General features: G+C 33.2%; 3 protein-coding genes and 1 long non-coding RNA gene across 16 annotated transcripts; 3 read left to right on the top strand and 1 right to left on the bottom strand.

The window, feature by feature from the left end:
• Positions 1–107: 107 nt before the first annotated feature.
• Positions 108–7,699, top strand: bbx (bobby sox). Of its 5 annotated transcripts, XM_012288007.2 has the most exons (11): positions 108–255; positions 468–698; positions 941–1,124; positions 1,207–1,263; positions 3,100–3,300; positions 3,446–3,901; positions 3,999–4,186; positions 4,275–4,397; positions 4,477–4,584; positions 4,671–4,960; positions 5,388–7,699. In XM_012288007.2, exons 3-11 carry the CDS (start codon positions 1,113–1,115, stop codon positions 5,474–5,476), a joined length of 1,524 nt encoding a protein of 507 aa, XP_012143397.1. In that variant the 5' UTR covers positions 108–255; positions 468–698; positions 941–1,112; the 3' UTR covers positions 5,477–7,699. The 5 variants fall into 5 exon arrangements, with proteins under 5 accessions (XP_012143397.1, XP_012143403.1, XP_012143421.1 ...); XM_012288013.2 differs by lacking the exon at positions 108–255 and having other exon boundaries at positions 282–698; positions 997–1,124; XM_012288031.2 differs by lacking the exons at positions 108–255; positions 5,388–7,699 and adding an exon at positions 5,055–5,310 and having other exon boundaries at positions 282–698.
• Positions 7,700–8,180: 481 nt separating this feature from the next.
• Yippee (yippee zinc finger protein) lies at positions 8,181–9,607 on the top strand. The gene is made up of 2 exons (XM_003699740.3): positions 8,181–8,545; positions 9,137–9,607. Exons 1-2 carry the CDS (start codon positions 8,385–8,387, stop codon positions 9,324–9,326), a joined length of 351 nt encoding a protein of 116 aa, XP_003699788.1. The 5' UTR covers positions 8,181–8,384; the 3' UTR covers positions 9,327–9,607.
• LOC143266680 (uncharacterized) lies at positions 9,078–11,138 on the bottom strand. Its single transcript, XR_013041653.1, has 2 exons — positions 11,004–11,138; positions 9,078–10,939 (listed from the first exon to the last, which is right to left on the bottom strand). It is a non-coding gene; the product is annotated as an uncharacterized LOC143266680 (long non-coding RNA).
• Positions 10,058–23,253, top strand: smg (sterile alpha motif domain containing protein 4 smaug). 9 transcript variants are annotated; one of them, XR_001096350.2, is made up of 11 exons: positions 10,076–10,381; positions 12,272–12,608; positions 12,682–13,000; positions 13,081–13,328; positions 13,417–13,527; positions 13,611–13,982; positions 14,069–14,228; positions 14,456–14,708; positions 14,864–21,182; positions 21,250–21,324; positions 21,554–23,253. XR_001096350.2 is itself a non-coding variant. In XM_012288110.2 (9 exons), the coding sequence occupies exons 2-9, from the start codon at positions 12,395–12,397 to the stop codon at positions 15,029–15,031; spliced, it is 1,827 nt and encodes a 608-aa protein (XP_012143500.1). In that variant the 5' UTR covers positions 10,058–10,381; positions 12,272–12,394; the 3' UTR covers positions 15,032–23,253. The 9 variants fall into 9 exon arrangements, 4 of the variants coding, with proteins under 4 accessions (XP_012143500.1, XP_012143464.1, XP_012143483.1 ...); XR_001096351.2 differs by lacking the exon at positions 21,250–21,324; XR_001096349.2 differs by having other exon boundaries at positions 21,250–23,253.
• The last annotated feature ends 684 nt before the right edge of the window (positions 23,254–23,937 follow it).

Here is a 23,937-nt window from a genome sequence, read left to right as displayed (position 1 = left end):
TTTCTAGAGTTTTTCATGCAGTTCAATTGGCTACCCTGCAAAACACTTGTCCGCGCGAACCTCTTGCGTTTTTGAATGTACTGCGCACGATGATGAAAAACTATAACATATTAACGTGTGTTTCAATTTCGCACGTGTGCGGATTCGTGCAAAGGGAGACAAAGTCTGAATATTCATCGGACAGATTCAAGATTAATAATAGATCGATGCAACGAAAGGTTTATCGATTGATCGAAGTTAATTCCGACCGAAAGGGTAAGAGGCGCGTGACTGGATTTTGATTAGTGACGTTTTACACATTCGTGACGTTTGCACGACAGACGTTTAGTTGGAAACCAAAATTGCTGAGACAGTAGTATTCGTACGATTTTAGTTGGAACGTAATCCGCAGTGTATCTGACAGCGACAAAATCGGCAGATATCAGTGAAGGAATTGTAACATTGTACGAGAATTTTCTTTCACATAGCTATACCTAAAAACAAATTGAAGATGAACGGTGTATCGTAGCAAGAGAAAGATAGGAATAGTACGTAAGAAAAGGAGAGGTTAATTCGTGCACGGAAAAGAGCCAGAGAAAGAAAACAAGGCATAGTGGAAAAGAGAGGGCAGTCAGTGCCGAAGCTTTATCTTTATTATGCGCCGCTGAGTGAATTGTCAAGTGAAATCAGAAATGGCTGCCAACGAGCAACAACGCAAGGTGAGTAGGGAGAAATACAGTGTATTTTTCTCGGATGTTTAATGGTTTTTTGATACGTTCGACCAATCGATCGACACATGATATCGTCATTGTGTATATTTGTCATTCGAAATGATCGAACGCACAACTTTTTCGCGATGATTTCGAGTCAAAATACGGGGATTTACACGGTATCTCAAGACTGGTCGTACCAAAATGAACAACGTCTTGACTTTAGTTGAATGTTAATAAATATTCGACAGCGAAAGAGATTCGAAAGTAGATTGCGCAAGAATATACAACCGTTTTACATGGACAGGAATTTTTCGAAGAGACGTACTACTTCATTCAAATATTTGCCAGATCATCGGTGCATAGAAAGACGTATAGATTCCTGTGTGCAGTATTTACATTCGCACAAGCAGCTGTCAGCAGATGATCGCGAAGGTGTCACGAAATTTTACGAAAAATATGTAGCATTTCGTTTCTTTTACCAACTCGGGATATATTGGAAAATTGTTTTTTTCAGAATGTCGAAAATCTTGTAGGAAATTTATCAGGGATAAGCTCGAGCGAAGCAATCAACGTACTACAATAGCATTAACGAAAGCTACGACGTATGACAAGCGACATGCCCCAACAATTTTAACGATACCTCCTCCATAATTTTTATTTTCCTTCCCATTAACGATTCGGCCTTAAGATGAATATCAAATTAATAGAAAATGTACGACGTCGACTGAAAATATCGCGGACTTTGCGCACGTTCGAAATAATTAGACAGAATATGAAAATTAACATATGCCTGTTACATGACGATGGATATCTGTTTTTCTTTTTCAACAAGATCAGGAATTCACTAACACACTATTACTAATTTTAATGATATATCGTTGTTAATGCGATTACGAGATATTTCGGGAATGTGGCGAATGTCTCATTCTTTTGGCATTGAATTCTACCGATCTCCTCGGTGTACCATAAATAGACGTGATTTTCCTCGGACTTATCATGGAACGATATCTTTTTTTGGAAAAATCCTTTTCGCGAATGTCGTGGAGTGATTAAACAGCGTTTTTTTTACAGATGATACTGCAATTTACGTGATTTCATAACATCGCATGAAATATAAAATTTAATACAATTGCATACGATATTCCGCAATAAAGTCCAGTTATCGGGAAGGTAAAAATATTAAAAAGATAGCAACCATATTCTTTAAGACCGAAATAAGTATAGTTTCCCTTTTATTTGTGACTTACATATACATACACGATCTTCGTCGTATTCGTGTATCGATTTACGTTTACATTTTCTAATTACTTCCATAATATTTCATTAAGTATGAAGGTGAATAGGACATTACTGAAAATATGAAAGATAAATAATTTTTATAAAATGCTTATCGTGATAATCAATTTAATGCATCAAAGAAGTAACTGTTCATTATTTTAATAAAGCAATATGGTTCTCAATATACTTCTCATACAATAATAAAGTAATTAAGTGATTAAGCAATCTTTTATTTTAGTATGGTTCCATGAATGAAATTTTTAAACAAATATTAGCTATTTTATTATAAAAATATTATTTGAATAAAAAAAAATTTTTAATTAAATATCATAGATTAATTTATTAAAAAGTATGTGAATAAGTTTGTAACATATGTACATTGATAATTTTTTTTTTCAAATTGTAATCAATGTAAGTAGTAGGTTTTAATAGTTACTATTACATGTAGGTAAGCATATATGACCTTAGAAACTGTCAGGGTATGTGATTTTAAGGCTTCGAAACTGCTATAGTATGATTATATATTGTTACGATTTAAAGATATTAAAAATATATTTACTTACTTCTTTTTTTACATTAATACTCAATGCTGTATAATTTTTATAATGATCAGAGAAAAATGTTATTAAATATAAGTATTATATATCTATTAGGTCATCTCATAATTAATGTCATTTCTGAAAAAAAAATTTAAATAGTAACTTAATAGTATTTAAGCACTTACTGTCATTCTATTTTTCAAGAAATTTTTTCTTGATTTTCTTTCATTGAAAAGTAGTGTTCATACTTTTTATCTAATAAAGTATTTATCATAAACAATTATTAGGAGATAGAAACTTGACTGCATCTTGGAAAGAAGGTCATACCAGGCATATGTTTACATGAACTCTTTTCTTATTTTAGTGTGCTGAATGTACCACTGAAGTTATACCCACAAATTCTGAAACACCCTATATATTTTTTTATTTTTAGAAATTGTATTATTCATTTCCAGACATTCAATAATTTAAAGTCTGTTGAATGTTTTTCTAAAAACTGAATATATAAGAAAAAAATTATTTAATTTTTATTTTATTAAAATTTCAGCCAGTTACATGTTTATAATCATAAAAATTTGATCAACATTTAGGAACCACGCGAGTTGAAAGAACCAGCCCACCATGCAAGAAGGCCAATGAATGCATTTCTAATTTTTTGTAAACGACACCGTGGTTCAGTGCGATCTGGTTTCCCACATTTAGAAAATCGAGCTGTCACAAGGGTTCTTGGCGAATGGTGGGCAACACTTCACCCAGACCAAAAGCGTTCATATAAAAATCTTGCACAGGAGGTAATTATTTACATATTAAAAAATGTAGATGTCACTCTAATAAATATGAGTCAACATACTTTGATGTAATACATTATAAATCTTAAATGCAGTAATACTAATTTTTTAAATATATTACTATAATTCTGTTTTAATTATCTTTCAGTACAAAGATGCATTCTTAAATGCAAATCCTGATTTTAAATGGTACAAATTACCAGCACCTCCTTTACGTACTTTGAATACTAGGCCTACAAATAAAAAGGCAGAAACAAGTTCTAGTGAGCAACCTATAGAAAATACAGAATCTGAAAACAAGTCTTCCGATTATTCAGAACTTGATAAGCGAGATGGACAATCAATTCAACCTGGAAAGTTAGCTGATGAATCCCAAATTGGTGGCCTCAGTTCTTTATTTACGCCTCAGAAAACTCAAGCAACAGATGAACAAGCAATTGTTGATGGTTCTATGATTGAAGATGATAATGAAGTTCCAAAACCTCCTAAGAAAAATTTTTCAGATACACCTTCTTCACCAGAGCATAAAAGAGAGTGCAAAGCTGATCTTTTTGATGCAAAGAAAAGGAAAAAGCCTGAATCAAACAACAATGAACATCAATATGTAAGAAATTAATTTTTAATATACATAACTTGAATAATTAAGTAACTGAATATATCATAAATTTAATCTCTTAAATATGTGCATTATTAATATTTAGAATGTAGAAGAGGAAAAAATGGAAGTAAATAATTTTTTAACTACAAATATACCTTCAGAAGAAAATAATTGTAGAAGTGAACGAACATGTAAAGGTTTACGTTATCAAAAGTTCCTTGCTGAACAAATGAAAAATATCGGTGCGTCCGGACAACAGTCTAAACGAAGAAGACAAACTGGAAGTCGAAGGTAAATACATTTAATGAACCTTCTATTAAATATATTATGAGAATTCATTTATCATGAAATAATATATCGTTACGAATATTTGTATTAGTACTGATGGACAGACGAATGAAAGACGAAATTCTATTTCATCAAATATTAGTGAGAAAACAGATTCCTTGAGTAGCGAAGGCGGAAACAGTACCCGTAGCGAATTAGAACATCTTGTAGAAAGGTAATTTCAATTTTTTAGTTATAACTAATATTTTTTATTTATTGTACATGTAATAAAAAATATTGTTTACTGTATGAAGTGCTGAGGGAAACATAGAAGCTTCAAAACCTGAAGAAACAGAAACTGAAGGTGCAGAAGAAGAATTAGATTATGGACCATGGACTGCAGGAAAAAGATTTCGAGCTGAGTATGTTACTTCATTATTTCATAATATTATTTTATGCACTTTTTTGATGAAAATATATTATTTTCATGTATTACTTTCTTGTGTAGGGATTTTAATTTAGAAAAGAAAATTGAAGCGTTACCATCTTTAAGTTTAGAAGAATTTCAGGAAAAGAAGAAACAGCAACGAAAAAAGAAAAAACTTGCCCAAAAGATAACAGCTTTAAATAAAAGATATCAGAACAATTTCAATAAGAATGGCCAAGCGAATTCAGAAGATTCTGAAAAAGCGCTTCTTGTAGGAAGTAAGAAACGGAAAGCACGAAAACAGAGCATCACGCGAAATGCTGCAGCTATTAGTGATTCAAAACAAGCTGCAACGGGAGAGTCTAACAAACGTGAGTATAGAAAACTGAAATGATATAATTTCAATTTGTTTTTACATATTTTATTTGTTAGTGTTTGATGTAAACAATATAAGAATTTTTTTAGCCTAATTCTACAAACTGGAACGTAATTTAAGTTGAAGAACAATACAGATTACAATTAATTTTTACTTTAAATTTTTTTTATATTTTTGCTATAATGTTTTTGAAAAACATTTCTTTATGCCATAAAATGGTCATATGTCGTTATAAACGTAAATTTACGTTCCTCTCTATGAAATGTTTACGTCGTATTTGAAATGTAACATTTTTAGCAATTAAGAAATTTAAGTATTTGACGATTATTAAATCAGCATATTGTATTTATAATTTGTTTTTTGTATCGCAATTTTTAATGTATACCTTTATACGAATGTAATTATTTCTATAATATTAATAGCGTGGTGTGCATCGCCGGACTTAGAAGCACTGGCTTGTCTTGCAGCAGTTGCCGCCAACAGAACAAAACTTACCAAAAATAATATATAAGAGATATATATTTTTCAATATTTAGCAGTCGTTCGCGGCATAAACTTGTACTAAGTAAACCAAAATCTTATTCATTTATTTCTTAATACAATTTCTTATTAGCTGAATTTATTAAAGTAACTGCTTTAATTGCTGTTAAAAAAAATAGCGTTTCAAATTGATCAAAAACATGATACGGTGGAGTCTCGGTATATGGCTCTGGACGGGACTGTAGAGGTGGAAAAATTGTGGAATGGACTAAATTAACAGAACTATTTTCATGCAATACCTGGTTGTTAGCCACAGTCAATATCGTACATCGTGAATTCTTAATTTCTGCATTTTCTAATTTGAAAATTTCTAAATTGCTAAATTTGAAAATTAAAAAATTTAGAAATTTTAAATGTCTAAATCTCTGCATACAAATGTGAAGAGAAATTCACGTATCAGACTATATAAATAGATGCCATATATTGAGACTGCACTGTACGTTCTTATTGTTAATATCTTCGTCGTTAATCGCTGTTAATATGAACATTTATAGTGTAATTGCTATAATTATTTTGTCACTCAACATGTAAAGATATTTCTTTTATGTTGCATAAATGTCCTACAAATGTGGTTAGTGGAAGATAGTTTCTTTATATAGTTCGTTAATAATTATTCTTGTTACTATTACATATTGAAGAAAGAAAAGAAAGATATTCTAATTTTCACTTTGCGTTACGTGTAATTATTGAAATGTTGCGTCGAGCATTCTATATTTGTTAACGTAAATACCTGCAGTGCAGACGATAGCCATTTTATTAAACTGGAAACAAAAAATGCCCGCATATTGATATATATTCGTTGGGAAATTTGTGCAACTTCCAAGAAAAGAAAGGACGTATTATAGTCATAATAGGACCTGACTAGATAAATATTCAATGAAGGAAAGAAAAGGTGCATGCAATAAGAGAGTGATAGCGAGCGTGTATTATACGATGATGAAAGCAAGAAATTTGTGATCTTGCAAACTAATTTTTCTAATGTAAAATGTTACAAATGCGATTGAGAATAATGATAACGAAGCCATGAACTTTAACAAAGCCGATGAGCAGGGCATTTTTATCATATCTATGTGTAATAACGATAACACGTAATAATTGCAAAGTCACTTGTTACTATTTTTTGTTATTATCATCGGCATACGTTTTATCTATATTTCATTATGTTCTGTAAACATTTTATGTACATAGAAATAGGTGCAGTATTATGAAAGATATCCTTCATGATCTGAATATCAAAAAAGGATACAATCAAAATATACATGTATAAATATATATATATATACATACGCGATATTCATGTACACACACACAATACATGAAAGACCATTGTTTATATGTTATACGTGCGTACATGTAAATATACGTAACAAGACGTCACGTATGCAAAATGGAAAAAATGTAAATTTTTGTTGTTAGCAAATATTTCTCTGGGTATAAAGAAAGCGTATGTATACGTGTATGTATGTAATTTGATAAGACTACGTATATATATATATGAATGTATATTTATAATATTTATATCAACTAATTATTTTAGCGTTAAGACCATGAAAAAAATGCGATTCTGTGCTCTGTTCGAGAAAGTAAGGGACTTGTCTGTGATTTTGGCTAAAGGAGTTTTTAATGTTTTATATTTTTCTATTGATTTTTTTTTTCTTTTTTCTTTTTCTTTCTCACTTCGTTAATTTCATTGAAGTCTAACTCCAGACACTGTTAGTGAAATGATAGGAACAATTAATGTTAGTAAATTCCTCTGTAATATGGAAATGAGTATACTGATTATATTTCAAATGTGCCTTGAAGAGATATGAACATAGATATTAAAAAAAACAATGACCAATAATATATTTTCGATTCGTTTCGCAATTCTAACTGTTTTTTGGCTTTTACATTTATACCTTTCCACACTTTTCTAATTGTGGTTAGGGTACATAATTATAACGAGGCTTTTATAGCCAATGTCCGAATATTTGGATTTATAAAAGAAAAAGTCAAGGGAAAGTGTTTCGAATTTTACTGCACAAACATCTATGTACCTAGCTTTAAAAATATAATTTACACGAACGTATATATATACATATATATAAAATTGTATATGATAGTATATGTATATATATATTCTATATTATATCTATACTTGTAACATATTGTATACCGTTTATATGAATAATAAAGATATAATATTTTGACGTAATTTTAAAGCTGTCTTATAATATTTGTATATAAAAATTATATCCTTATTTAAATTTATCTATTCTCGTAATAATAAAATAAGCAAGTGTGAAATTTTCATTTCTAACAAACATGTATAAACAATTAATATATTTATCGTATTTTATTTATTTCTGTGACTTTTAATTATTATTTTGGAGGATGAAAATTGAAGCTACAAATTTCGAATTAATTTCTTGCATACAATTATAAAATTAGATATTATACTTGAAAAATATTTAGTTTTCGATTATTTATTTTATATCGAACGACTATTAAGTTTATAGTGGAGTTAAACAAACTTTAAATTTTAAATATTTCGGTCTTCGAAAAATGATGTTCAACGAGCAATGAATTTTTGTTCACTCTGCGCATGTCGATTTTGATTGGTTAAAACCACAATGGCATTAAAGATTGCATCTCGAAATTTCTATGTAGGTTGTACATCTAGAATCTTAAAATCTATGAATCATGATTGAAACGGTTTGACAAATTTGAGCTGTTTATGTACCGTTGTTGCGTAGTGTATGGTATTATGGCTGCAGTGACAGCTACGTCAAATTACATGACTTGCTTGTTTGTGAAATCGAAGCACACAGAAGCTTAATTTCGGAGGTCATTTTCATCGAATATTCAAGCATTTGCAAAGCAATTAACAGTATTTCAGGATGGGCGTAATTTTCTTAGAACACATCGGAGGTACTCGTTTGTTCTCTTGTGCTTCTTGTGACACCAATCTAACAAACAGAGGTCAGCTGATAAGCACGCGTTTTACGGGCGCCACAGGCCGTGCTTTTCTCTTTAACAAAGTCGTCAACTTGAATTACAGGTATTCGCGTTTTTTCTTTGTTCTTTAAAATAAGCTAATGTTAATCGATATAATACATTTTTACATTTTTATATTGTTACGTTTCGATAACGTTTGCGTTTGTAAACAAAAATGATTGTACAAAATGGTTTGTTGTTATTTTCATGTATCTAAGAAAATGGAAAAAAAGATGATTAAAATCGAGTGACATTCAGAGTGCTACAGTTGAAAAATGTGAGGGAAAAAAGTTAGTAATCTTTTTTTAAAATTATTTACAAAAATACGACATAGCAACTTTTATATTTTGATAGCTTTTAGTGTATTTGAGTAGATAAACATTGTCACAGTGTTGGTCATGCCTAAAATTTTAAACAATTTTTGATGGAAGCATATCTGTTATTTTGTCAATAATTTGAATGATGTCAATTTCTATATTATTCTTAGCCACATCATTTTTCTATTTTGTACACATTTAGTTTTTTTTTTTTAACATTGTTTAGCGCACAGGATACCATTCATAAATGTACAGAATCACAGAGAACTTGTACTAATGGAATAATCTAATGTAACTTTTATTTATGCATAATTTAATTCATCTACAATGATATACAGTGAGGTACAGGATAGAGTGATGTTGACGGGTCGTCACATGGTCCGAGATGTCAGCTGCAAAAACTGTGATGCTAAACTTGGGTGGGTGTATGAATTTGCAACAGACGATAATCAACGATACAAGGAAGGTCGAGTCATCCTGGAACGTGCATTAGTCACAGAGAGTGATGGAATGGGCGACAATATTTAATACCCTGCAACAAGTAGCACATCATAGGATAAGAATATATTATAGTAAACAAAAATCAATTGTTCCTTTTGTCATCAATTTTTCATTATTTCGTATAATTTGGGAAATTGTTCTATAACTCTATGGAAATTAATATTTAATATTCATTGTTTTTGTAAACATTACACATATTTTATCTTATGGTATTATATATTTCTAATACCTTGCAATTTTTTTAATTTTTCATTTAAACATGTATATCATATTTAATCTAATTTGAAATAAAGATTCAGTGAATATTATATTAGCAGTTTTAATATTATGATGTTAATTTTGTATTAAAATTTATTATATAAAACTAATACGGAATAAATAGAAAAAATTGTAATAAATAAATGTATAAATTATATTAATGAGTCTCAATAAATTCGAGTTAGTCCTGTTATAGTATTTAAATTAAATATTTCTTTATTCGTCTCATAGATTAGGTACCCGCCGAAAAGCTCACGGTCACGGACATATATAGTGAAATCAACAACGAAGTCTGTAAGAAAAAGAATAATCTTGTTTTTTATGTTCAAAAATTTAAAAATTTATAAATTTGAAGATCGGAAAATTTAAAAAAAGAATTAGAAATTTAGGAATCAGATTTGAAAATTTGAAAACTTGCTTACACTTTTACTATAGTTTGAATCTGACAGTTGATTGTAACATTCCCGCGCTGAATTGATTTAAAGCTTCACTAAAAATATTTCTAAATGTCCGATTCAATTTTGATTATAACTTACGTTATCAGAGGGTAAGTAATATGATAGACATACGAGACAAAATGAACCGCGCCCCGAATCGTCACACAATTGGCTGTTACCATTCGAGCTTGGACCAATAGTAGGGCTGAGGTTCTGCAACGGGTCGCGACGGTGAACCAGTGTGGTCACGTAAGCCCACCATACCGCATGGTGGATAGATGTTTCCTTTAACTCGACGTTGTATAAAATGTTATAATCGTGTATTGTTGTTATTTTGCAAAAGGGAACAACGATCCTGTGGAACAACAATTTTCAGTCGTGCACACGGTAATTACAACATTATGTAGCTACATTACACAGCGTAACGCGTTGACTGATTTGAACGGTACAATTTGTTGTTTGCTGTTCGGCTCAATGGCCGAGTGTTAGTCGCACAATAGCAGTATATATTTCTTTCGTTTATCGAATAATTCTTTGGATTATTTTGCAAGTATCGAAATATCGAGTTTCCTCTGATATTTTCCTTTGAAAGATTATTAATACTCACATATATACATATATACGAGTATTTTTTACTTTCTTGTTTTTGTTCCTTCGTTCTTCGTCCTTTCCCCTCTACAGTGTCCCACGCATACAAAGATACGCGGCGGCACCGACGAAAGCGACTCCGAGAATTCTATGGAAATTCAAAATTAAATTTTTTTTCTTTTAAGCTAGCATTTAATTTAGCCGTGTGAGAACTTTTCCTTTTATACTCGTTAGTACTTCCTGGTGTTGCCGTGATATTCGTACCCGTAAAAAGAATCCTATCTTATCAATCGCTGTTGGGCATGTAAAGTCTCGCACACGGTGCCATTGCACTGCCGAATGGTCGTAACAGGAAAGCTATAAATACACACGCATCGCGGGGTAAACAAACTTGACCTCAGTGGAATTCTTATCGATGTACCTTCGTGTCGATGCAGTGTACACACAATCTTTTGAGGTTATGTTTAAGCGTTCGGAGTTTGTTGTATACTGTTGAAATTGAACCGTCGGATGTAGCAATAAAGTAATTAATATTTCATTTTCGGAGAAACGAAACTAGTTATTTTAATAACACTGTAAAAATCGATGTATATCTCATTATCATGAGTTATTGTTATCGTTCTGTGCTTTGGTATGTTGTGCGTTTCGTATTCGAATAAAACAAGTGTACAATAATTTCGCAAAAATATTGAAATGATATCGAACGTTTGACGAGCTTCACGTACTCAATACTTTCACTGATCTAGAAAGCTGATATGTTAATTTATGTTAAATATTAATTTTATGATACTAGTTTAAATGTTAAATAGCGGTGTCGATGATTTTAGAGGTTGCGCAAATAAATGAATAAATTTTTAATTATTTTATGCAATGTTAAATCTGTTGTACCTCTGTATTAAGACTTTACATAAAAATTAGTTTAATCATAATTTTTGAACTAACTAATAGTAGTATATTGATAGACTAGAATTTTTATAGTAAAAATATATAAATTTTTATATTTAAAAAACAATACATATTATATCAATACATGGATATTACACTTTAATGTATTATAATTACAGATTATATGATTTTAAATTTTATAGATTTTTCATGATATTTCAAAACTTTCACTACTGCTTGAATCTTCATTTCTTTTGCTAGGAACAGTATACATTTTTATCAGAAACATATCTTTCCGGCTTCTTTGTTTTAGAATAGCCAGCTTCCTTATTAATTAGTTCTTGAGTGAACCAGTTATAAAATATCAATCAGTAACAGCACTAAATAGTTCTCACTAAAATATAATATATTTCATTCAAGTAGAAACATGCTACAATAATAAAGCATTAAACAAATTAGGATTTTTTATTATATCATTTGTTCACATGATATGACACAATATTGTAAAATTCCCTGGAAAGTAGATTTTATGTAATAACAAAAACTGCTTTGCTTTACTTTAACTTGATAAGATAATACAAGATTATGGCCATAAATTTTCAAACAGTTATACTAATAATTATTTTAAGGAATGCATGATTTGAATATTTGAGATGTTGTGCTCTTTAAAATCTGTAAAAGGTTTAAACTATTAAATAATAATTTTATTTGTAATAAATAAGTATACAAGATATGCTTGCAAATATATTATCTATCAAATAAAATTGAAGTGGAAATATAAATATTGTTATTCATTTACTACAGAATATTGGCACATGTTTGTTATTGTCTGAACATCGTTGGAATACAATCGAATCATAATACACGCAATTCAGGAGAAATTGGAGCTTTCAATATTTGCTCCTTGATATTAAAGTACAGTTGAAAATGAAGTGGTCACCAGGTGCTTTGTTTTGTGAACAAGTTGGTGAACTCACTCGAGTATTTTCACAATGGAACGAGTGTGAACAAACTGTGGTACTATATGCACTACTTCGTCGCATTCCTGCAGTTCAAGCAAGGTTTCTTGCACAAGCAGTGCAGCATTCCTTGCACTCTGTTTCTGAACTGGATACACAAGAATTAAATGCCAATAATCCAGGTAAATATCATTATTATTTTGAACACAATTAAAGTATGATAATAAATGATATTTAACGAAAATATTGTTGCAGCATTTATTAATTCACTGCTCTCAGAATCGACCGAAGTTGCCATTAATCAACTTCTAACACATTTGCCGTTATTAAGGCCTGGGAATATAGAGTGCAAACAATGCTACTTAGTAGCTATACCAGAATTAGTAAGCCACTGTGTGACTACTGGGCAATATACAGAACAAACTCAACAACTTTTAAGTTATTGTTTGATCCATCCAGCTATAACTAGTCAAGATAGACGTTCTTTAACCCAATGGCTTCGACATCTTGAAGAACGTATTAGTGGTACACCACCGATACACAGCCTTGAGGAATACACCAATACTACTATTAGGTGAGCGAGTTGAGTATATATTGTGGGAAAAAATAACATATGTATCTGGCTTAAATTCAATTATAACGTTTTAAATTTAGATGGGACAATGCATGGCAGAGAAATTCTAAACAACAACAAACTGACCAAACAAGTTTATTTGGTACACAACCAGGTACTGCCTTCAATTTGCAATTTCCCCCGCCTGTAACTCGCCAACGGCGATCAAATAGTCTAACACCACCGGTTGCACCTCCTCATCATTTAGAAGTCGTTGATCGTACTAACAACGTAAATTGTACAACGAGACACAAACCCCGAAGTTTTAGTGTCTCCGGAGATCATACAAGTTAGTTTCATTGAAAATCTTATCGCAGACAGACGAAATGTTGATTATACTTTTATTTTGTCTTGAGTAATTGTTGGTTTCTAAACAGGCAATCTTATTGGATTAGGCCCATTGAGTCCACAAAGCTCTTGTGCAAGTAGCGGTAGTGAAGGACGTTTGGACGAAACATCTAACCGATCACTTGCTAGTGGTATGAGAGGTACGTGTATATATATTTTTATAAATTAAAGTTATATATATTTACCAAGAAAGGATAATAAAAAATTTCGCATCTTTTCACAGATGTTCCATCATGGCTTAAAACTTTACGTCTTCATAAATATAGTTATCTATTTGTTACTCTCAGTTACGAAGAAATGCTACAATTGACAGAAGAACAGTTAGCAGAACAGGGTGTAACAAAAGGAGCCAGACACAAATTGGCCTTATCTATTGCTAAGTTGCAACAACGCTATACGACGCTTTTAAATTTAGAGAAAGATTTATTACAACCAACACGTGATAACACACAGTCAGCGTCATTTTTACAAGGGCCAACAGTACTGGTCAATACAATCGACGAATTAAAAACAATCTTAGCCACACCTATGAAACCAAGCCAGGAAAATGATCCTCAAGACATACCTGCGCAGTTCACTAAGGTTCTTGGTAAATGTGAGTACATTTTTGTCAGCATGTTCATAAACACAGTATACATATTTGCAAAAACTATAACACATCGTGTTCTGTTCATTTCTTAGTGTGTAGCAGATTGGCATTGGATAGCGTGGATGACGGTATTTTGTGCGCTTGTATTAACATATTAGAGAAAATATTGCAGCATGATTGCTTTACTCCAAATCAAAAAGAAAAGGTACAACAATGGCGTAGCAGACTTGGAAATCCACGACCAGCTCCAAAGTAAGAAAGAAAACAACAGAATAGTTTCTATTTCTTCTTTGCAGTGTTACAGTGCAGTTTCGTTATTATGGCTCCTTTAAAATGGAGTTCTGATAGAATTCTTCTCACAGACTTCCGCAATCTCTTTCGCCCCTATAGGGCCACGTATCGAGACTCCGCTGTAACAAATAAAATTACAGGGGAAATAATTAGACAAATAATTAACCTTGATGAAACTGTAATTTCAGATGGCAACATAATTATGGATATAATAACAGGAGGTACTGTAATCCTCAACAGCACAATAGAAAGCCAAGTTTAAACCTAGGACATATTCATAATACACATCCGCAAAGCAATTCTTTTGTGGTTAGCACTCACAGAAATAGTATATCTACTCCGTATTTACAAAATAATCAGAACCAAAGTGTAAATCAGAATACTTTACGTCCGGTCCATGTAACCGAGAAACGACCTAGTTTACAAGAATCTAGTTTACAGGTATGTATTCTCTAAAATTAATATATATTCAGATGTGACCGAGGCTATTCTTGTACTGGACTGACAAAGTCAATCACCTGAATACACATCCAGTATAACGGTAGTCTCGTTTGGGAAAACAGAAGCCTCTACAATAATATTTATTCGTATCGCAGCAATTACAAAGGACGTTACAACGTACATATAGCGCACCGAGGGATCATTTTCTCAGTCAAAGCGGTAACAACACATCTGAAACGACAGAACCAGAGATCAACTCTCGTCTCGAATCTCTTTGTTTAAGAATGACGGAGCAAGCTATCGGAGGTTTCGGTGAGGCCTAATAAAATTCACTTTTGTTGACTGGATCTACACAGAGTAAGTCCTCTTAAAAAGAAACAAATGAAAAGAAAAAATTTCTAAAGCGACACACAAATATACATACACACATATACAATGCGCGTGTGTCTGAGCTCCGTTTTTTAAAGCCGAAGGCAAGACTGACTTTCGTAGATCTTGCGAATGAAGAGTTCGACAGCTATGATAGTGCTGACAGTTGTACGTATTCACGTACACACATTCTCACGCTTTAATAGCCCTACCAAATGAAAAATGTCCGACATTTGAGACATTACCAAGGAAACTCGGTTCGCGACGTCTGTATGACATTCGTGAAGGGAAAAACAACAAAAAAAATAATATTTTTTATTATATCCGATGCAATTATATACTATTTAATGAAACTGACAGAATTTGGCAAGCCAAATGCTATTAGGAAGATAGATTCTTTCCTTAACTATTTGCTGCATCTATATAAATGTATTATATAAAGAATATATATGTATACACGTATGATAGAATTTTATGGGAAGCGGATAAAAAAAAAATCATATAACGTATATTAGAAAAAAAGGGGGATGAAAAAGGTACACCATTATTATCGTGCGATGTTTGCAATATTATTTTTCGTGTTATCCATTTCGGGAAATGGAATTCGTCTGATTTTAAGCGCCAGGACACATTATACTAATGTAATGTAATTCATTTTAATGAACTGACTGATTTTACTTCTTTTTAACATTATTATTATTATTATATTATTATTTTTCATTCTACTCTTATCACCACCGCCGCTGTTGCTATTACTATCACTTAGGGATGTGCAGGTGCGAGGTTCGAGTCGGGTAATATCGAGCATAGTCGCAAAAAATCTGGTCAAAAATGGTGAGACTAAATCCGTAGCGAAGAAAGTTTCCGCTTACCACACGACGCTATCGTCTTAAAATACACAAAATATATTCCTCGAAATATTTGATATATCTGTATGAAAAGTTAAGTCAGTTTCAATTGGACTATAAAATATAATATAACAAGTATCCAGAAATTTAAAAGATCGAAGGATTTCAGATTCAGTGTAATATTAATAAGTCACTGTGAATTGTTTATAAAAGAAGAGGAAATTTTGATATTTTTATATTGCAATTTATAGTCAACCTGAAACTGATTTTCCTGGAGCAATTTATTTTCAGAATATTTTGTGATATTTTTAATAGTTATTCTGAAGTATATGTGAGACGATCGTAGTATTTTTGCTTCGTGACAAATTTTGAAAGTATAAAGATAGTTAAAGATCTTCACCGAAGTTTGCACACCTACGATCGTGTGAATGTGATTCGCGTCTCCGCCTGAGTTACTCGAACCGACAACTTGGATACATTAAATCACTCGCACATCCCTATCATACTTTCTGTCTCCACCATTCGTATTGTTCCCATCGATAGGTTTTACCACTATAAGTATCCTTATCGCTGTTCACGATATTATTCTGATCGTCGTTATAATTACCGCGTACTCTTACTACCACTGCTATTTGTTTTTTTAGAACGACTAACATGTATGCTTTGACACCCGGTTACTACACTTTTGACCCTTAATCGTTACCGCTGCTTCTACTATCACCATCCGCTACTATGCTATCTACTATTACCACTATACTACTAGTAGCACCACACTATTACTACTATCAGTAATTGTAATACTACTAATTATACTATCTCCACTGTCGCGGTATTATTACTGTAATTCTTCTTAGAGAAGGAAAGGCATACTTAAAAAGAACGATTCGTCACGCTTCGTTATATGCGTTGAAAAGAATGAAGAACACTACCGTAACACGTTTTAAATTCGCCTCTGCTATTGCTCGGAAATGAAAGCACATTGTGGTGTGTATGCTTCGTAGTTTGCGCACAGATCTCGTGATTTTTTATACTCATATGCAACGAGTGAGAAATGGGAAAAATAAAAAAAAATGAAAGACGAGGGGGGTGCGGGTAACCCGATGCGATTCGGTAAAATTCGGGAGAGGAACCTGTTGTGCTTGAAATGTTATTGTGGAGGTCCTAGATCTCCCTAGATTATATCTCTAAATCCTAATGTCCCTAAATGGACTCTAATATCAATGTATCTTTAAATTCTTGAGTCTTCTTAGAGTCTTACTTCTTGAAATTATTTTTGTTACAATTTTATATGAGTTAAAACGATAGCAACGCTGTGTGACTAGCGGAAAATTTTGATTCTCGCTAAAATCTTTCATCGGGTTCCCAGACGAGTTTTGCCGAATGTCGCCCGTAATGCCGGGTACCCGCGCCCTCAGAAATTATACAATAACGGATTTTAAAGGCCTTAAAGGGTGTATCGAGCAAATGCATAAAAAGAGGGGTATAAGACTAATTACTATATACACGTAGTGAAAACACGCCGAGATACAAAGAGGGTGGAAAAAACGCGGTAAACTTGCGTCGTACTTTTATGACGCGACATCGAAATCTGTGGCTTTAAATTATAAGCATACATCATACTACTCTGAAATATACATATGCACTTATTAAGCATCTTTTAAACGTAGCATAATATTTTTTCGTGCAAGATGATAGGGAAAAGAGAGAAGTTAGGGAAAACGTGGTAAAACGAAGAAGGTTAAATTTTCGTAATTAAATCTAGTATTAGCGATAAACCGATAACGTATCGATAACACGCGAAACAAAGAAATAAACGACAAAAAAAAAAATGATATATACAAACGAAAGACTGAACAATTCACGCGCCCGTGAGAGCCGTGAGCGATGAATTTTGGACGTTTTGCATTCGTGTATTAGAACGAGAGAGCTACACGGCCGCGTGAATGAAAAACAATTGGAAGACTGCGGAAGGAAAAAAACCTGTCAAAATATTAAGAATTAGCGAAAATGAGTGAGAGAGTGCGTGCGAGAGAGAGAAAGAGAGAGAGTGCGGTATCGTGTTAATTACGAGAGTAATTGCTAGTTGTATCTAGGTTGTAACGATTTATTCTAACGATTATAATAATCATACTGGGACGATAAATTTACGTAATGGCGTGCGGTGATCTTTCGACTAATTAATTAGCCTGTTCGAGCGAGAAGAATTTGTTTACACGACGAATATAGATAGAACGATCGGAATACGATGTTTTGCGGTGATTATTTGTTCCACCTTTTTTCTACATCGCGACAAACATGAACATACACACACATTTGTATGGCATACACGTGCACGAGTATGCACGCAGGCGCTTGCTCACTAAGGATGTTTGCTGGTAGCCCGTTGGCTGCACTGCCGATAAGAAAAGGATGCATTTTGCAGTTAGAGCCGATCAAATTTTACGTACATATGCGTCTTACGGATATACAGGGTGTTTCAGTAATCAATCAGGAAATTAATAAGTTGATCTTCAAACTGAAATAAAATATTTAGTTTCATATGTCAGACAAATTGTATCTCTTTTTAAAATGCTACAGATTTCGTTTAAAGTATTTTTTAAATAATCAATGAGTTATTTTATGTATTACTTATTGACTTATCCTGTATATCCTTCGGGTCAGCTTCAGAGACGTGGAACCGAACAGAGATCCAAATGTATCTTCCTACGTTGTAAAGTATGTTTTAGTTATACAGAGTGTCTCAATATTCGAGTACCACTCGTTCAAATACCACTAGAATTTAGATCGGGTATTCGAATACCGGTAGAAAGATACTTTCGGGTTTCTCTCCGATCCGATCTTTTCCGAAGCGATCCGAGATCGTAATCTCGGGTACCCGCACATCCGTATTGCTCACACATTCACTCGTGTTCATGCACATTAGGAACAAACAAGTGTGTACTGGCGTTAGGCATTAGGGTGCTTGTTAAGAATAATGTGATAATTTGTAATCTGAACAAGGACGGTGTATTGTTGGAGACACGCTCGCTAACAAAATCATGAACTAGAATGCGGACTATTGATTTGTGTGACCGAAGGTCACTCCTTGCGAATCGAACCACAGGTCCTGGCAATGCAGATCTATTATTCAGACTGCTTTTATACTGTCTGGAACAACGTCAGACTCGTAGACCTCAGAAACTCCACTCTTGAGGAGTCTATGTGGCGCGCCAGGCGCGTGAGCAGCGAACGTGTTAACTCCACAATCAAATTATCTTTTGTTAATAAGACAATTTGAGTTTAAAACTTTTTATGTCTACTTAATCTACTGACAACCGTCTTTGTAACGTTTTGACTGGACCCAGACGGGTTTTCATTAAATGTTAAAACTTTTAGAGAAAAAGACTGGAGCTAGTTAACTCTTTCGTTACCGAGAATGACTACAGTTATCTATTATTAAAATATCTGTATATGTGCTATAGGTAATTATAGTCATTCTATGCGTTTGTTAAATGAGAAAAAACAGCTAAAATTTTTAAATGAAATCTTATGTGTAAAATTGAAAGAACTTTATTGTACTTATAAAGATTGTTTTATTAAAAGTCACCGTAACGAAAGGGTTATAGATTAGGTTCTTATAGACCTTCTTTTCGCGTGCGAGTTGAAATTCTCGAAAGGTCACATTTCTTTTTATAAATCTCTTTTACGTTACTACACGTCACAACGCCCTGAGACTGCCCTAATGCTCATCTCTGGTGCACACTCATACGTACATAAAAAACACGTACAGTACATTGTTCGACTAGAATCCCAAGAATGTTTTTGTACACACACAAGTAATTTCAAGAGAGACGGTCAAAAGCTAGTCAAACAAATACAATTTCTAATTTCTACCACTTTTAAATGTGTACAGACGTTATTTGTACATTAATTTCGCGCGATTAACGCAAGAAACAAGGGAAATGGAAAACGTGCGCGATCGAAAAAGAACCGAACGAAATAAAAGGGTAGAAAGAGAGAAAAGGAGGAAAGTAGACGGAGTAAAAAAATATGTACGACGAACAGTTTTACGTCACGCATGCAAAAAAAGAAAAAACAAAAAAAAATAAGTTGAAAGACTGCTTCCAAACGACTTCAGGAAATTCGTGCAACGTAGAATTATTTCGTACTGAAACGCAGTATCTAAATAAATATGCGATCGATTTTAAAAAAAAGGCAGGACCTGAACTAAAGAAACGCAAAGAGATATTATCCGCATATGAAACGAACGTGTAGCAAAGATAAAAGAACAAAGAAGAGCGTAACGGGAGCGTGATTCTGCCAAAGATCGACGGCCGCTGAAAGAAAATGAATGTTGCTAATTCGAAGTAAGATCATGTATGACCCGAAAGAAACGTTGTACTTACACTGTGGTTATATCCGCTGAAAAGTGTTTCGAGTCGATAATTACGAAAGACTCTCGTTATATTGCCGCGGACAAAGGTGCAGTAGAAAACTACTTTGCTGAAAGAATTTCTCATTTGCAATGGTTTACATGAATCTCGGGTTCTAAGATGAGAAGAAGCTACCGGTGTGCGCAGAAGTCTAAAGGCGGCAATATAACGAGAGTCCGTATTTAGATTGAATCGAGAAACAATTTCGGCGGAGTGGTATCGGTGGCTTTCGGCAGAAACACTGCTTATATTGCGATTTGGCATCGAATGGATAAGAGATCGTTTAAGTAATAAGTTACCGGTGAAATTTTTGAAATTGGCGCGCAAACTGTCCTTTTGAAGATTTTTTCATGTGATTGTATTTAGATCGGTTGTCTGACATTGTTAGTCATGGAGATATCAAATTTCTAAATTTAGAAATTTAGGAAAATGGTAATTTGAAAATTTAGGAACATAATTTCAAATTTTCAAATTGATGTGACTACTCATCACTGTATAGGTGCAGTTTATCAATAGTTTAGATAACGTCCTTATTTTTGGCGAGATCAGAGCTCAAAGAAGTGATGGTATTAACATTGCGTCATTTAAGACTCTTGTTACATTGCCAAAAGGTTTTTCCTAAAAACCATTAGTTTGATATGTACGCGCTATGACAGCGAATGAACCGCTAGTGCGCATGCGTCACGGTGGTGGGAGAACCACCGGTGTGCATGCGCCTTGTAGTGAGGGATCAGTAGTGCACATCAACGATAGCAGAGAGCGTCACTCACGGACGTGACAGCTCGTAAACATGGCAATGTAACGAGAGTCCACTGTGATTTGTAAAGTTTATTACAGATTGAAAGGTAAAAATTATGGAATTCGTAGTTAAATTTATTCTAATTTAATTGATATTTTGCTACATACTTAAAGCGTACAATAAGCAGGATGTAAATAACAGACTACTTAATGCCCACGTCTGTTTATAAATCAATCATGGAAATAACGGTATTTATATGAATTTTAATGAATTTGTATTATAATCATGAAACTGAACGAATCGATAAAATTCTTGAAATGTATAATAGAATGTTGAATGAATTCAGAACACCTTCAAAAGGATAGTTCACGAAGGACGCGTGTCGTTTCAAGTTTCTATAGAATAATAAATTCAGTCGAGTTATATCCACGATTCAGAACTTATCCATTCGTTGTGTTTGCTTTAAATCCGCTTTAGAGAAGAATTTGTACCACGACGGACGAGTAAAGTTGTTAGAACGCTGCTATAGCATATAAGATATTCTCTTTGGCCGGATGCTTGTGTTTCGACAACCACTTTTCAACGCAAGTATCTATGTGCGTCGTGTATTTGGAGTAGCGTGAAATGTGTAGTAATTCGAAGGAACGTTAACACGTTGAATGCCATAACGGCCAGTGGTGGTCGCCATGACGGTAAAACAGATTTTCGGTAATATTATTTTATTTACACAAGGAGAGCTTTAATTTCTGAATTGTATATATTATGTCTAATCTATCATGTAATTGCAGGTAAAAAATTTTGCAGTACTAAGATTATCAAATTTTTAAGTATAAAGAAAAATGTTAACTTGCAAGTTTTACAAAATGTGCCACCATTAAGTTAAAAAGTGAATTTGAATAATTGCAAATGTAGAGTTGCATTACTGGTTGCTGTGAACAACACCCTAAGTATTTCCACTATGGAGCTAACTTGGTCAAACCGTGACAAATATGGTGTCAATTTAGGACGTCAACATATTAACGTATAGAATCTATGGTGCATCCCTAGTGGAGATAACAGAAGTCATGAAATGCTGCTCTAAAATATAGCACGCCGTACTACATACGTCCGTTTCCATTGCGGCATTTAACGTGTTAAGAAAAGGAAAAATATGTCGGCCAGCGACGTGTATCAAAGCAAGTTTCCGGCCGAAAGCGTCATTGACGATATGTAAGCCCAGGTAGCAACAAACGGTGATCCGTCGACTGATTTGCTTTTTTTCGTCGAGCTAGGAGATAAACTAGGAAGTTGATTAGGTATGTTTTTGTAAAAGCGAAGAAACAGAAGCAGCTAGAAAAGTGAAAACGAAAATCTGTGTAATCGTGTGTGTGGTACTTGCCTCCATTTCCCCAAAAGGAGGGAGAGCTTTCCTGCTCTTTCCGAAGCCTGGTCCAGACCTGTCTAATGTGCAAAAATGACACGAGTCGTACGTGATGCTTTTAAATTTTTTTCAATGAAAAATTTGAGATACAAATTGTCATCTAGGATGATGGTGGGTCTGGATTAGGGTTTAAGGCGTGCTTTGGTTGGCAAACGTGAATACTGTGTGTAACTCGAATGTGAAATAACGAAGGTGCACGTAAATTCATGCTGGTGTCTCTAACCTAGATTTTTTTGTATCAGTAAGGAACATTTACGATTTAATCTTATTAATATTTCCCATTCTTTGGACATTTTTAAGTTATCTCTTGAGTGAAACATTTTAGAATATCTCGACAATGCGGTTGTGAAACAACCGCGAATTGCTTATTAATACACGAAATGTATTTCACTTGATTCGGATAAAAGCGAGACAGAATTTTCGCGAACGTAAAGAGTGATTTTGACAAGCTGAGTTTGATGATAGGTAATTGTTGCGTGGATTAAAATGTCCATCGAATTTTCGTCGAAAAAAGAAAAGAATGGATTGAGAGTATATTGCGTTGTCGCCAAAGAATGCCTCTGCTACACAGCGCCTTCTGTTATTAAGAGACGTAGCTTTTGAATTGTCAGATTGCTAACTGGGATATTTTAGTTACGTAAGCTGGATAACTTGTAAAAATGCAATTTTTGTACTGTTATAACGTTAAATAGACGAAGGTATACTGACGTTGTAGCGTGAAAGAACATTTTTCAATAAAAAATTTTTCATACGCAGACTTAGTCGTATCATGAAATTGTTTCCTTCTCCTATACCCTTTTGTGTCTTTTATCGTTATTTTTTTATGTGAATTTGATTTTTATTTTGCGAGAGAGAAACCGTCGGTAACCACTGGTAGGAACTGCTACTTACAGGTAGTTTGGTACCAGTCGGTAATTGAAATGCATTGAAATTGAAAAATTGTGCTTTGTCTAACGCCCTCTCGAATATATTGCGGACGAAGTCAGAAACAGAATCTTAGTCACTGAACTGTTATTGAATTATATAATTGTGAATATTTCATTTGCATGCTTCTTTCTTGATCGTGACCACAATTTTATTTGAATGATTTTCTAAATATCTTAATCAATTTTAGAATGACTCCACAGATTGAGTATTTAAAATTTCAAAAAATCCAAGGGGCCTTCAAGGAGGGAATTTCGGCGAATTCAAATTAGAGGATTTCAGTAACGTCGGTATTTCAGATCGTGACATGAACAATAACCGCCCGCATGGATTTATGCTATACTTTGTCTGTGGTATTTCTTCAATTATTTATAACTCTTAATCAATAAAAATAAAGACAGGCTAAATATCAAGAACGTTTTATGATTAAATATTGTTTGACTCAATATTCACATATGACACAGTTCACATATGTGAAAATTATTTTACATGCGCAAAGTAGAAAACGTTTTGAGGT

This window comes from Megachile rotundata, chromosome 2 (genome assembly GCF_050947335.1).
Source record: "Megachile rotundata isolate GNS110a chromosome 2, iyMegRotu1, whole genome shotgun sequence".
NCBI classification, from domain to species: Eukaryota; Metazoa; Arthropoda; class Insecta; order Hymenoptera; family Megachilidae; genus Megachile; species Megachile rotundata.
Note: the sequence above shows the minus strand (reverse complement) of the source record. Positions and strands in the feature narration are given on the sequence as shown.

Bases quoted from the DNA above. Each gene is read 5' to 3' on its own strand.
- bbx (XM_012288007.2), top strand. The intron at 3,301-3,445 runs GTAATTATTTAC...ATTATCTTTCAG, and splicing joins ATAAAAATCTTGCACAGGAG to TACAAAGATGCATTCTTAAA. The intron at 4,187-4,274 runs GTAAATACATTT...TATTTGTATTAG, and splicing joins AGACAAACTGGAAGTCGAAG to TACTGATGGACAGACGAATG.
- Yippee (XM_003699740.3), top strand. From the start codon at position 8,385: ATGGGCGTAATTTTCTTAGAACACATCGGAGGTACTCGTTTGTTCTCT. The intron at 8,546-9,136 runs GTATTCGCGTTT...AATGATATACAG, and splicing joins GTCGTCAACTTGAATTACAG to TGAGGTACAGGATAGAGTGA.
- smg (XM_012288074.2), top strand. From the start codon at position 12,395: ATGAAGTGGTCACCAGGTGCTTTGTTTTGTGAACAAGTTGGTGAACTC. The intron at 13,983-14,068 runs GTGAGTACATTT...TTCATTTCTTAG, and splicing joins CACTAAGGTTCTTGGTAAAT to TGTGTAGCAGATTGGCATTG. The intron at 14,229-14,455 runs GTAAGAAAGAAA...CTGTAATTTCAG, and splicing joins AATCCACGACCAGCTCCAAA to ATGGCAACATAATTATGGAT.